The sequence below is a fragment of the Octopus sinensis genome, linkage group LG6 (assembly GCF_006345805.1).
Source record: "Octopus sinensis linkage group LG6, ASM634580v1, whole genome shotgun sequence".
In the NCBI taxonomy this organism is placed as follows: Eukaryota; Metazoa; Mollusca; class Cephalopoda; order Octopoda; family Octopodidae; genus Octopus; species Octopus sinensis.
Genome location: NC_043002.1, coordinates 68,226,763 through 68,239,774, shown reverse-complemented (window position 1 = coordinate 68,239,774; position 13,012 = coordinate 68,226,763). Strand labels below are relative to the sequence as shown.

General features: G+C 37.6%; 1 protein-coding gene across 2 annotated transcripts in view; it reads left to right on the top strand.

Annotated features, from left to right (window-relative positions):
• Positions 1-13,012, top strand: part of LOC115213462 (long-chain-fatty-acid--CoA ligase 5) — a 117,613-nt gene that overhangs the window by 26,437 nt on the left and 78,164 nt on the right. Inside the window, exons 2-3 of one of the 2 annotated variants that reach the window (XM_029782446.2) lie at positions 9,253-9,389; positions 11,756-11,895. In XM_029782446.2, the coding sequence (XP_029638306.1) occupies positions 11,758-11,895 (138 nt within the window). In that variant the 5' untranslated portion in view covers positions 9,253-9,389; positions 11,756-11,757. The remainder of the gene's footprint in view (positions 1-9,252; positions 9,390-11,755; positions 11,896-13,012) is intronic. The other variant, XM_029782445.2, reaches the window with a different exon arrangement.

Sequence of the window (13,012 nt, the reverse complement as noted above, 5' to 3'; positions counted from 1 at the left end):
TACACTTCAAGTTAGTGCTACAACTTTTGCTGCATTTGTTCTGCATCTGTTAATGTTGTCGCCTGCACACAACTAATATGCAAAAGCGAAACTAAGCTGTTTCCATGTTTATGTGTCTTTATATTTAGACATGTTATCACATGTTAGCATTTATTTGATTCATGTCATATTTACTCTGAGCTCTTTATAATTCCAGCCCCTTTTCATAAGTTTTGGCCTTGTATGGTCACTGCTTTGTTATACTATGTTTTAAAGATTGCATTATAATCTAGTAACTCCGTATTTGTTCTAGCATATTGATTGACATTAAAGGTGATGGACAATGGCTTCAAAACAGCTTTGTCAAGCATGTGTCTCAACAGAGCTTGATGAATCATTATTCATAACTTCTCAGATATTAATCGAGTAAACATCATGATCCATTTTATCTTATAAATAATGAGTGTTGTCATTCTTCTGTTGTCCTATAACGTAAACAAAGGTTTCTTTATGCTGTAATTTTGCTGTTTTCCATAGAGTGGTCTTTTAAAGAAGGCATCTGTACCTGTGTATTACATTTTACATTTAATCCTTTAGCATTTAAACTGGTCATATTCAGCCCAAATATTCTACTTATTTTATCTTCAAACTGGCCATCTCAAGCCTTTCGCACCTAACCTACAATGTCATTCTAAAAATGAACAGCTACATCATTGTAATCTAAAAGCTACAAGATAATGAATGATTAATTCAAAACAATGTGAATAAAAAGGCATTACATTAGACAGAGTAATCTGAATGTTAATGGGAACAAAAGTGGTATGCTGGTAGCATCATTAACACACCAGGCAAAATGCTTCTGACTTTACATCCTGAGATCAAATTGCACCAAAGGTCGACTTTGCCTTTGTGGTCGATAAAATAAATACCAGTTGAGCAATGGGGGTTGATGTAATCGATTGCCCCCCCCCCCAAAAAAAATTTCAAGCCTTGTGCCTACTGTAGAAAGAATATTTGAAGGAAGATAGTTTTAAATTTTCACATCTGCATTGATTTGAACCTGTTCAGAGATTGTTTTATGCAAAATCAAGGTGTAGGTGTGACTGTATGGTTATAGGAGACACTTGCCACATTGTGGGGCTGGAGGTTGCCATGCAGTGGAACTGAACCTGAAAACATGCTTGCTCCTATAATGTGTGTGTGTTTGTTTGTCTACAGTTGTGTAGATTAAACCCTCAGCTAAAGGCTGTGATGTTGTTGTCATTTCCCCTCACATGTGTTTGCTTACTGGCTTTGTACTCTTCAAAGATATGGAATAAGATATCCCTTATTTGAGAAACATATAAGGGTTAGTGACAGGAAGGACATCCAACTATAATCTAAGTCGTCCCTCAGGATGCCCCTCCAACTATAAAACAACATCTCAATAATATATTCATCTAACCCATGATAACATGGAAAAAAGGACATAAAAACTCAACAAATTTTGTTAGATGGAATATAATGCTAAGTGGCTGTTATATCTTTCACTAATTATTTTCTTACTGGTTTTAGTCATTTTCAAGTACTTTGTTTGTGCTCTTATTTCATTATCCTCATGAGACATGAAATATAAGTGGACATTAACATAAAGACAGATAATTCAGTTGGACTTATATACTGCAGGCTTTTCTGTTGGGATGTACTGGTTCTTGTCCTATGCTGTAAAAAGACAAATGTGTCTTTTCTATTCCTAGACTCCTGTTCCTCTATTACACTTTAACCTCTCATCATTTGCACAAAGCCACTTCCATCAATACTATTACCCTACTCAGTTGAGGGGTTTTGTCTTTTGGTGACCTCACTAGTGCTGGTGCCGTGAAAAAAAAACCCCAGTACACTTTGTAAAGTTGTAGGAATTAGGAAGTGCATCCATCCATAGAATTCATACCAAAGCTGACATATGAGCTCAATTGAGTCCTCTGGCTTATCAGCTTTCATTGTACCATCCAAGCATAGAAAACCTGTTAAATGGTGGTGGTGGTGGTGGTGATGATGATGTACCTGGTGCAAGCCATAAGAGGTGCAGCAATATCACAGGAATGTTAACTGGGAAAATAGTCTTTGTATGTGGCAGATGTACATGTACGATAAACACTAGAAATGTACAGAAAATAGACTCTATCAAGTGCCAGTGGGGATACCTGGGAGTAGTCAATAACTTCTGTTATCCAGATGACCAAAGTCAGCAGTGGAAGAGCATAGCTGCTAGAATAAGAATAGGCTGGGCAAAGTCCAGGGAGCTTCTGCCTTTGTTGGTAACAAAGGGCCTCTTTCTTAGAGTGAAAGGCAGATTGTATGATGCCTGTATGTGAACGGCCATGCTACACTGCAGTAAAACATGGGCTGTGACTGTAGAGGACATGTGAAGGCTTGAAAGAAATGAGGCTAGTATGTTTCACTGGATGTGCATTATCAGTGTGCATGTATGACAGTGTAAGCATCTTGAGAGAAAAGTTGGGCATAAGAGGCATCAGATGTGTTGTGCAAGAGAGATGACTGTGCTGGTATGGTCATGGGATGCATATGGATGAGGACAGCTGTGTAAAAAAAAGTTCTGATCTCTAACTGGAGGGAACCTGTGGAAGAGATAGACACAGAAAGACATGGAATGTGATGAAGCAGGATCTTTGAAAGTTGGATCTCGTGGAGGCAATGACAAGTGATGAAGACCTTTGGTGATTTGTTGTGTTTGAGAAGACTTGTCAAGTGAAATCGTAGTTGTGGCCAGTGCCAGTGACATATAGAAGCACCTGTGCCGGTGACACATACCAGCACCTGTGTTGGTGACATGTAAAAGCACTCATGCCAATGACACAGCAAAGGCACCCACTACACTCTTGGAGTGGCTAGCATTAGGAAGGGCATCCAGCCATAGAAACCAAGCCAAAATCAGACTAGCCCCTGGAACAGCTCTCGGGCATATCAGTTCCAGTCAAACCATCTAACCCATGCCAGCATGGAAAGTGGTTGCTAAATGATGATGATACATGTAATAAAAATTTCAATATTGTTTCCATCTACCAAATTTCACTCCACAAGTATTGGTCAACATAAGGCTAAAGACAGTTAAAGTTAAGGTTTTGATTCCACTGCATTGCACTTTAGGAAAATGCTCCATAATGCAATAAAGCACAGGACTTTGATTGTTAAAGAAATATTTTCAGTAGACAGCCATAGTTTAGTATTTCTTACTTGGACTACTTTTTGATGAAATTACACATTTGAGAAGTATTTGATATACATCTCTGATTATGACATTGAATAAATACAGTAATAATATACTTGAAATGGGGAAACTGTTGCCAATACTTTATCTGCTATTGAGATGGGATTTATGTTGACACAAAAGTCATGTGAGATCTCCTTTTGTTTCTTTGTCATTCATCTTCAACTTACACAACAATGGTTTTTGTGTTCGTTTTATTTATATTGCAGTGACATGCAATATGTGTTGAAGTATCTGCAGAAACACTAGCTCATTCTTTAAGATTTATTTTGAAATGCCACTATGTGTAATAAAAAATCATTTATTTAAATTCTTGTATTTATAAAGCTTTGTGAATGGATTTGATAGACAGAAATGCAAAGCCTAGTGCGAGTGTGTGTGTGTGCGTGTTCATCCCTCCCTCCTTGTCTTGATATCATGTGCTAGTTATCAAGAAATGTTGCTGTCATACAAGTGGTGCCCCTCATTTTCAGTCTTTTGTGAAAACATGTCCAGCCATAAGGAAATATTGAGCCTTGGTGATCAGAAGGGCTTATGACTAGAAAATCTGCCTCACTGAATTCTGTTTGATCTATGCAAGCATTAGTGAAGTGCACTTTAAATTGCTCTATAGCAAGGTTTTCCAATCTGGAGTGACTGCATTCCAAAGGGTACAGGATAGCATTTCAGTGTTTTCACAAAGCGAGAAAATATGTACTTTATTTAAATCACTTTTCAGAATAAAACTATTAAAAGTTCATGATACATCATTAATTTTACTGCTTACTATTTTTTCTAATGGCTCAGTTTACATTTGCATTTTATGCAAATTTTTATGCTTATTTTTCTAGTTCTTTTTCTTTACCCCCTTACTACAGTATGTTGTTATACTCTTTTACTTGTTTCAGTCATTTGACTGTGGCCAAGCTGGAGCACCGCCTTTAGTTGAGCAAATCGACCCCAGGACTTATTCTTTCTAAGCCTAGTACTTATTCTATTGGTCTCTTTTGTCGAACCGCTAGGTTACGGGGACGTAACACACCAGCATCAGTTGTTAAGCGATGTTAGGGGGAGACAAACAGACACACAAACGTATACACACACACATATATATATATACAACGGGCTTCTTTCAGTTTCCGTCTACCAAATCCACTCACAAGGCTTTGGTCAGCCCGAGGCTATAGTAGAAGACACTTGCCCAAGGTGCCACGCAGTGGGACTGAACCCAGAACCATGTGTTCGATAAGCAAGCTACTTACCACACAGCCACTCTTAAGCCTATATATATGCCTATATTTAAAACATAAAAAAAATGCTAGTTATTAGAAAAAGAACATTTTTCATTTTTATATGTGATATTACTTTTGTAGGTGGGTTGGTGGGTATGAAAATTAATCAGACATTTTGTAGGGGTTCAGGACATAGGAGAGGTTAGGAATCACTGTTCTATAGGCACATTACCACTTTCAGATTATAACTCAATTACCCTTCTTTGTAATTTACTGTATATTTATATCTACTCTTTAAATTATAAAAGAACATGCATTTGTGCATATTTATTTACACATACCAGGGAGAGAAACTAGAAGTAGTTGATAGTTTCCACTACATAGGTGACCAAGTCTGTTATGTGGGTGGATGCTCTGAGAGCGCAGCCACTAAAATAAGAATATCCTGGACAAAGTTCAGAGAGCTCCTACCTCTGCTGGTAACAAAGGGCCTCTCGCTCAGAGTGAAAGGTAGACTGTATGAAGCATGTATGCGAACAGCCATGCTACATGGCAGTGAAACATGGGCCCTGACTGCCAAGGCTTGAAAGAACTGAAGCTAGTATGATCTGCTGGATATGTAATGTCAGTGTGCATATACAACAGAGTGTAAGTGCCCTGAGAGAGAAGTTGGACATAAGAAGCATCAGATGTGGTGTGCAAGAGAGATGACTGCGCTGGTATGGTCATATACTACATACGGATGAGAAGAACTGTGTGAAGAAGTGTCATACCCTAACAAATGGAAGGAACCTGTGGAAGTGGTAGATCCAGGAAGTCATGGGATGAGGTGGTGTAGCACAACCTTTGAACATTAGGCCTCACAGAGGCAATGACAAGAGACCAAGACCTTTGGAGATATGCTGTGCTTGAGAAAACCTGCTGAGTCGAGTGAAATTGTAGTTGTGGCTGATGCCAGTACCACCTGACTGGCACTGGTGCTGGTAGCACGTAAAAAGCACTGTCCAAATGTGGTGGATGCCAGTGTTGCTTGACTGGCTCCTGTACCGATGGCATGTAAAAAGTACCCACTATACTCTCAGAATGGTTGGCATTAGGAAGGGCATCCAGCTGTAGAAACCTTGCCAGAGCAAATTGGAGCCTGGTGCAGCCTACAGGCTTGCCAGTCCCCAGTCAAACTGTCCAATGGATGTTAAATGGCGCTGCTGCTGCTGATGATCTCACTTACCTGTTATTGTTATACAGTGTTTCTCTTCTTTGTGCCTCAGAACTTGTAAGGTTGGCTACCCAGTTTCCATGGCATATAAGTAATGGAGATCACAATATTTCCTTAAACAAGATTCTGGTCCATCGTAGCATTCAAGGCCAGCAACTTGAAGGGGAAGGGGCAAGTCGGTTACATTAACCCCAGTACTTGACTGGTACTTCATTTCATCTGTCCAAGAAGGATGAAAGGCAAAGTTGACCTCAGTGGGAACACAATGCTGGGCCTCACTGAGGAAATGACTAGGAATCGGGAGTTGTGAATTGCTGTACATGAAAAGATGCATCAAGAAAAGTAAAATCGTTGTCATCCATACATAGAAGCTTGTTCTTTAGATGTGCCGGTCTTATATAAAATGCACTTGTGTGCACTGGCAGTTGCATGAACACACCTATGCTGGTGGCACATAAAAAGCACCCAGCACACTCTGTAAAGTTGTTGGCATTAGGAAAGGCATCCAGTTATAGAAACCATTCCACAACAAGATGTTGATTCTACAACATCTAGGGTGGCGAGCTGGCAGAAACATTAGCATACCAGGCGAAATGCTTAGTAGTATTTCGTCTGCCATTACATTCTGAGTTCAAATTCTGCTGGGGTTGACTTTGCCTTTCATCCTTTTGGGGTCGATAAATTAAGTACCAGATATTCACTGGGGTCAATCTAATTGACTTAATCCCTTTGTCAGTCCTTGTTTGTCCCCTCTGTGTTTAGCCCCTTGTGGGCAATAAAGAAATAAGAAACCATTCCACAACAAACAATTTGGTATCTGAACAGCTCCCCAGCAGGCCAGCTCCTGTCAAACTGTCCAACCCATGCCAACATGGAAAACAAGCATTAAACGATGATGATTTTGAACAGGCATTCTTAGTAATATGTTCTTATTTAATAACTATAATATTTAAACATCATATGTAATTATTATTATTGTCATTGTCTTCGTCATCATCAACCTCAGTTTTTAACTTCATTATTTTTCAACGAGGCCATGACAAATTCTAAAACACTTCATCTATGACTGTTATCAACACTATCTCAGCAAGCAGATATTTGTACACGGTGCCTTTTAATAAGAGACTTTGCAATATCAAGCGACAATCACAAGTTCTTGACATACTTTCCACAACTGCTTAAGATACTTACTATTGTAGGTTTGCAATTCATAACCAGTAAATGTTTGTTTAGTAGGACGTTGAACTGAACATACTAAGCCACAAACTCTGTCTCTATTGAACTAATTTTTACTTGTTTATAGGGTTTGAATAAAAATATATTTTTTAGTTGTTTAACCCAGATGAAACAGTTAGGAATAACCCTTTGGCATTCAGTTAATTCTGTTAAACTTATTTATTCTTATTGTTTCAAATTAATCCTTATTCTTAGTGACATTGTAGAGTAGGTGTGAGAGGTGGGGTCTGGCTAGTTTGAATATCAAACAGGTAGAATATTTAGGTTTGATATAATTGGTTTAACTGCTAAAGGATTCAGAGTATTCCATCTGTGTCAATCCTGTCTTTTTCCTTGGCACAGTAAACTCAAGTCCATATTATCCAGCATGTTCTGCTTTTCTAAGATGGTAGGGTTTGACCTGAGGGAAATGTGGCTGCTATTTCTTGCAGACAGAAGGAAGAAGCTTCTACATTTACTCAGAGCAACAATGTAAAGACTTGTTCATTGACTGAAATGAACATGCAGTGGTGTGGATCAACCAAGTGGTTGGCTTGTAATCACCACATCAGAGGTTCACTTGGAGTGACCATAATGAAGTTGGCAAGGGGCAATCACACAGGGTTTCTCTTTGACTTTTGAGATCTTGTGATTCTACACAGTTTCTGATAGGCCTAGTTAAGGGTGAGGAAAGTAGATGAATTATATTAATTGGCCTCCTGATACTGCAGCATCCATGGCGCCCATCTTAAAATAGCACTTGCTAAAACATACAGCATGTCTCAAGTGTCTATATCTGCAGAGAGCCCAGTATACACAGTTTCAATGGCCATCATGTACACCAGCTTCACACAAGCAATCCTTCTTGGCTGAATCCTTATATTTTTTTTTTCTTTATTCTTGGTTTTTTTCTTCTCTCTTCCCACTGGATATCCTATGCCAAGGAAGAACAATATCACATTCACTCTTTCCATTTCACCGAGTGTCAGACTAATAAATTTGACTACAAACTTCACCTGTCTTCTTTTTATTTTGTTCTTTGGCATGTAGTCATTGCAAGTCCATGGACTTCTTTCTACATTTATCAAGTCAAAATGGGCACTTATTGGAATACCTTATTTCTTGGAGTGCCACAGACCTGGATTACTGTATCCTGGTACTTAGGATTATGAAATTGGGCTACCCAGTTGGATTATGTCAGATCTTTGTGTGTGTCTGTGTCTGTATATATATATGTATATATATATATATATACACACAAACACACACACACACACACGCGCGCGCGCGACAAAATAATGGAAACACCTTAAAATTTCAAACAAATTTATTTTAATATGGGGTTGGACTGCTTTTGGCAGTAATTACAGCTTGGATTCCATGCGGTATGGACTCGTACAGGTTGGGTAATCATGTATTTCCCTTGTGGCAGTGCACCTGTTTCTATCTTCATTCCTGATATTTAGTAGAAGGCACTTGCCCAGTGTTCCATACAATGGGACTGAACCCAAGACCACATTGTTGGGCAGTATGCTTCTTAACCTCAGAGCCACACCTGTGAATATGTACATAAATCTATCTATGTATATTTACCAAACATATATTATGAAGGATATATATATATATATATGTGTGTGTACATTTATTTATATATATATATATGTTTGTGTATACATGTTTGAGTGTGCATGCTTATGTATATATATTTTATGTACATGCACACAAATACACATGCACATGCAGTTTTGCATGGATATCTGGAAATGTGAATGCGCAGATGCACTAAAACTTCATAGGTGTTTTAACAGTCGTTCCTGCCTTTTTAAAAAGTGTTCTCTCAGTAACCATTTTGTTTTTTTAAGCATTCAAACTATAAACCTGTTTTAGTAAACATTTTGCATTGCAAATATGATCATCTTATCTCATTTTCTAATATCTCCTGTATCATCCCATACCATATTTTCTTTTAATGAAAACATTGAATAATGTATAGCAAATACACTGTCTGATTGGTAGGAAGATATTGGCTTAATAAAGATAGACAAGGTGATCAGGTTTGGAAGGTAGGATGGTCACATTTGGAACGGTTTTAAAAAAATGACTTGAAATTCTTTGAAATCTTTGTCACAGCTGTAATGCTTTCAGGGACAAAGAACATTTTAAAAAGGCACAATGGTCACGCTTGGAATACTTTTTAAAGAAAAGGGGTGACTTTGAACGACATGTTTTTTTGCACATCTGTGCATTTCTGCATGCTCACACTCCCACATACTTACATACCTCCCCTTCCCCACTTAACGCATGCAGATGTGAATCAGTTGTGTTATTTCCTATTTTGAAAATGTTTTTATTTCACACACCAGACTACAGGATACGGTTATACTCATATATTTAAATGTGAAAGAAATAGAAACGACAGCAAAGAAATACTTTTCAGAGCGCCGAAATTATGTACCAGTAAAAATCCAAAACACCTACAAATATAGGAAACATGAATTACGTGAGTTCAGATTGAGACTTGTGTTATATTTCTTAATTTGGGTTAAAATATGAAAAATTTTTTAAACTTTTTTTTTGTTGTTTATTGCAGTTGATTTTTTTTTTTTTTCGTGTGTTACATTATTTGTTGTATTGCATTTTAATTCATTTTTCAGACTTGTAACATTATCAATCTCAGAGATTCTTAATTTACAAAATCACTTGTCATTTGAAGAAATTACATGTTGAAAATGTTCTTGTGTTTATATATGTGTACCCCCCCACACACAAAAAAGACTGTCACTTGCAAGTGACTATGATTTTGTGACATGTATATGCATATATGTGTGTATCTATCTGTCTGTCTGTGTATGTATGTATGTTTGACTATGTATGTTTGTATGTGTGTGTGTGTGTGTATATATATATGCATGTATGTGTATATAGTAGAATAAGAAATAGTCCTTGGATCGAAATGGCTTTTTCTGATAATTTTTCCACTTTAATAATTAAATGTTTTTAAGTTACCTAATATCTTATAAACCTCTAATTACTACAGTGAAAACATTATCAGAAAAGCCATTTCTGTTTTTTTTTTTCACATGCACACACACACACACACACACACACACAGAGGCTGTCCCAAAAAATGTATACATACATTAATTAATTACGTTGTCAGTGTTTATTAAAATATATTTCAGTTCCAAAATTTCACTCTATAGACAGGATTTAATTTTTCTTACGAATGCCTGTTTTCAAAGTGATGACTGTTCTAGTTCAGGTTCTGCTGATAACATGAAGAAGTGGAATTGTAAACATGAAGAGACATTTTGTTTAGAATTTGAGCACGTTTTCATTAAATGGCCTCCCTCAGTTTGTTGACCATTGCCAGTTTTGTACTATAAATACTATTTTGAGTATCCCCATAAAAAAAAGAAGTCTGGTGGTGTGAGGCCTGGTGAATACATATTGCATATATACATATGTATATTTGTATGCAATGATGACGATGATCTGTATGTATATATTTTATGCATGCCTCTGTGTGTATATATATATCTATACACACACACACACACATATATATACAGGGTATAATAGGTAAATTGTTGCCATTTTATATTTTTTTTAATATTTCACACATGCGCATTGTTTGTTTCTGATTTTATCGGCTACACAGTATAGTAGGGTCAGTTGGGCACCGTCTGTGAGAAAAAGAGCACCATGACATAATTCACTCTGCCAGAAATTTGGAAACAGCATGTAGTACTTATTCTATCGGTCTCTTTTGCCGAACCACTAAGTTACGGGGACGTAAACACACCAGCATCGGTTGTCAAGCGATGTTGGGGGACACACAGACACACAAACATATATACACACATACATATATATATATATCTACATATATATGACGGGCTTCTTTCAGTTTCTGTCTACCAAATCCACTCACAAGGCTTTGGTCAGCCTGAGGCTATAGTAGAAGACACTTGCCCAAGGTGCCATGCAGTGGGACTGAACCCAGAACCATGTGGTTGGCAAGCAAGCTACTTACCACACAGCCACTCTTTAGTATTTCAAGATCATTTTATGTAATTTTGGTAGACGATAGTTTATTCAATGCACCCTGTATATATATATATATATATTGGTTGGCGTTAGGAAGGGCATCCAGCTGTAGAAACATTGCCAAATTAGACTGGAGCCTGGTGCAGCCTTCTGGCTTCCCAGAACCCCGGTCGAACCGTCCAACCCATGCTAGCATGGAGAACGGACGTTAAACGACGATGATGATGATGATGATGATATATATATATATATATTTACATACACACACATTCAGTGTGGGCCAAAAGTCCTACACAAAATAAGTTCAGTACACTTTGGAATTGTTGAAGACCTGTTTCCATTCTAAAATTGAATAAAATAGATAAAATAATCCTGAATACACATATACTTGTACATGATGAGCACAATGAATGAATGAATGAATGAATAATAATAATAATAACACAAATATGTCAGACGTTTTGGTGCATGACTTCTGGTCCACCTTGTGTGCTTGTGTGTCGTCTTGACATTGCAATGATTATTATAAATGAATGCCATTCTCTTCCAGTATTCTCTGAAAACATATATAGCTATGGAGAAATATTACCTTGCTTAGAAACAGGTGAAGGTTGGTGATAGGAAAAGTATCCAGCTGTAGAAAATCTGCTGCAATGAAATTTATTCGGCCCATGCAAGCATGGAAAAATAGACAGTAAAATAATGTGTGTGTGTGTTTAGGCATATATACAATAAATGCTTACAATCAGTGTTTTGAATTTTAAATTGTTTGGTCACAATTTTGAAATGCTTTAACTTAAATCCTGTTTATTCCAGACATGGATGAATACCTGAAGTACGTTGGAGCGGGCTCCCTCACAGTCGCAGCATTAGCTGCAGCTGCAGTCATGTTACACAAATCCCCTGAACCCTATCGACCGATGGTGGATCTTTCGCATCAGTCCGCAGTTGTAGAAGTGAGTATTCTGCTTTAGTGATTTTATTTTTGCCTCTCGATGTAATTTTTTTTAGGTTGAAAATTAGCCTTTTATTTTCACATGCGTCTTGTGATATTGTTTTTTTATGTATTTGTTTTATCAGTCTATTTCCATCATCATTATTATCAATTAATGTCCGTATACCATAGTGGTATAGATTGGAAGGTTCAACAGGATCCATTGAGCCAGAGGATTGGCTTTGGCATGGTGCGCTGGTGTGTGTGTGTATGAACATAGCTGTGTGATTAAGAAGTTTGCTTCCCAACCGTGTGGTCTTGGGGTCAGTCCTATTGTGCAGCATCTCTTCTATACCCACTAGCATAGCTAGAGTGCGTGCTGCCTGGGTCGGCCCTTCCGTTTGCTACCCCTGGACTTCACAAAAAAGCACATTGCCTACAGGAGACCCAAAAGTGCGGACCGCCCTTACCGCCCCCACCCCAGCTATTCTAGTGTCTATAACCCTGGGCCAACCAAAGCCTTCTGAGTGGATTTGGTAGACGATACTGAAAGTTGCTTGTTTGTGTGGTTAGGATGTTGCACCCATGATTGCAAGATCATGGGTTTGATTCCCAGACTGGGTGTTGTGTTCTTGAGCAAAGCACTTCATTTCATGTTGTTCTGTGGTCATTTCATCATCTAACATGTGGCACATGATGCACCTGTACAGGTAATGTAGATTTGATGGAGAGAGTAAGCTTATGTGTACACAAACATTTAATCACTATAAACAGATCATCTGTGTGGTTGTTTGGCAAGAAATTGTCAAACTCTCATGTTATCTAAGACGGGGAGAGTCAATGATATATATGAAGTGTGTGTGTGTATGCATACCAGTCTGTAAATAAGCATCATCATCATACAATCAAGGTGATTTGTTTCCAGTTTTCCATGAAAAACATATTTATCTATGGGAAAATGTTACCTTCCTTTTTAGCAGGCAACTGTTGGTATCACAAAAATAAAAAATAAAGTTTAAGGGTGTGTAAATTACATGAGTAGATTGTTTCCAAAATTTTTTCTGTTGAAAAAAGATGTACAAAATGTGAATATTCATACCAGAAGTTGACTCATTTAATGTCAGAATAGGTTTTTACAG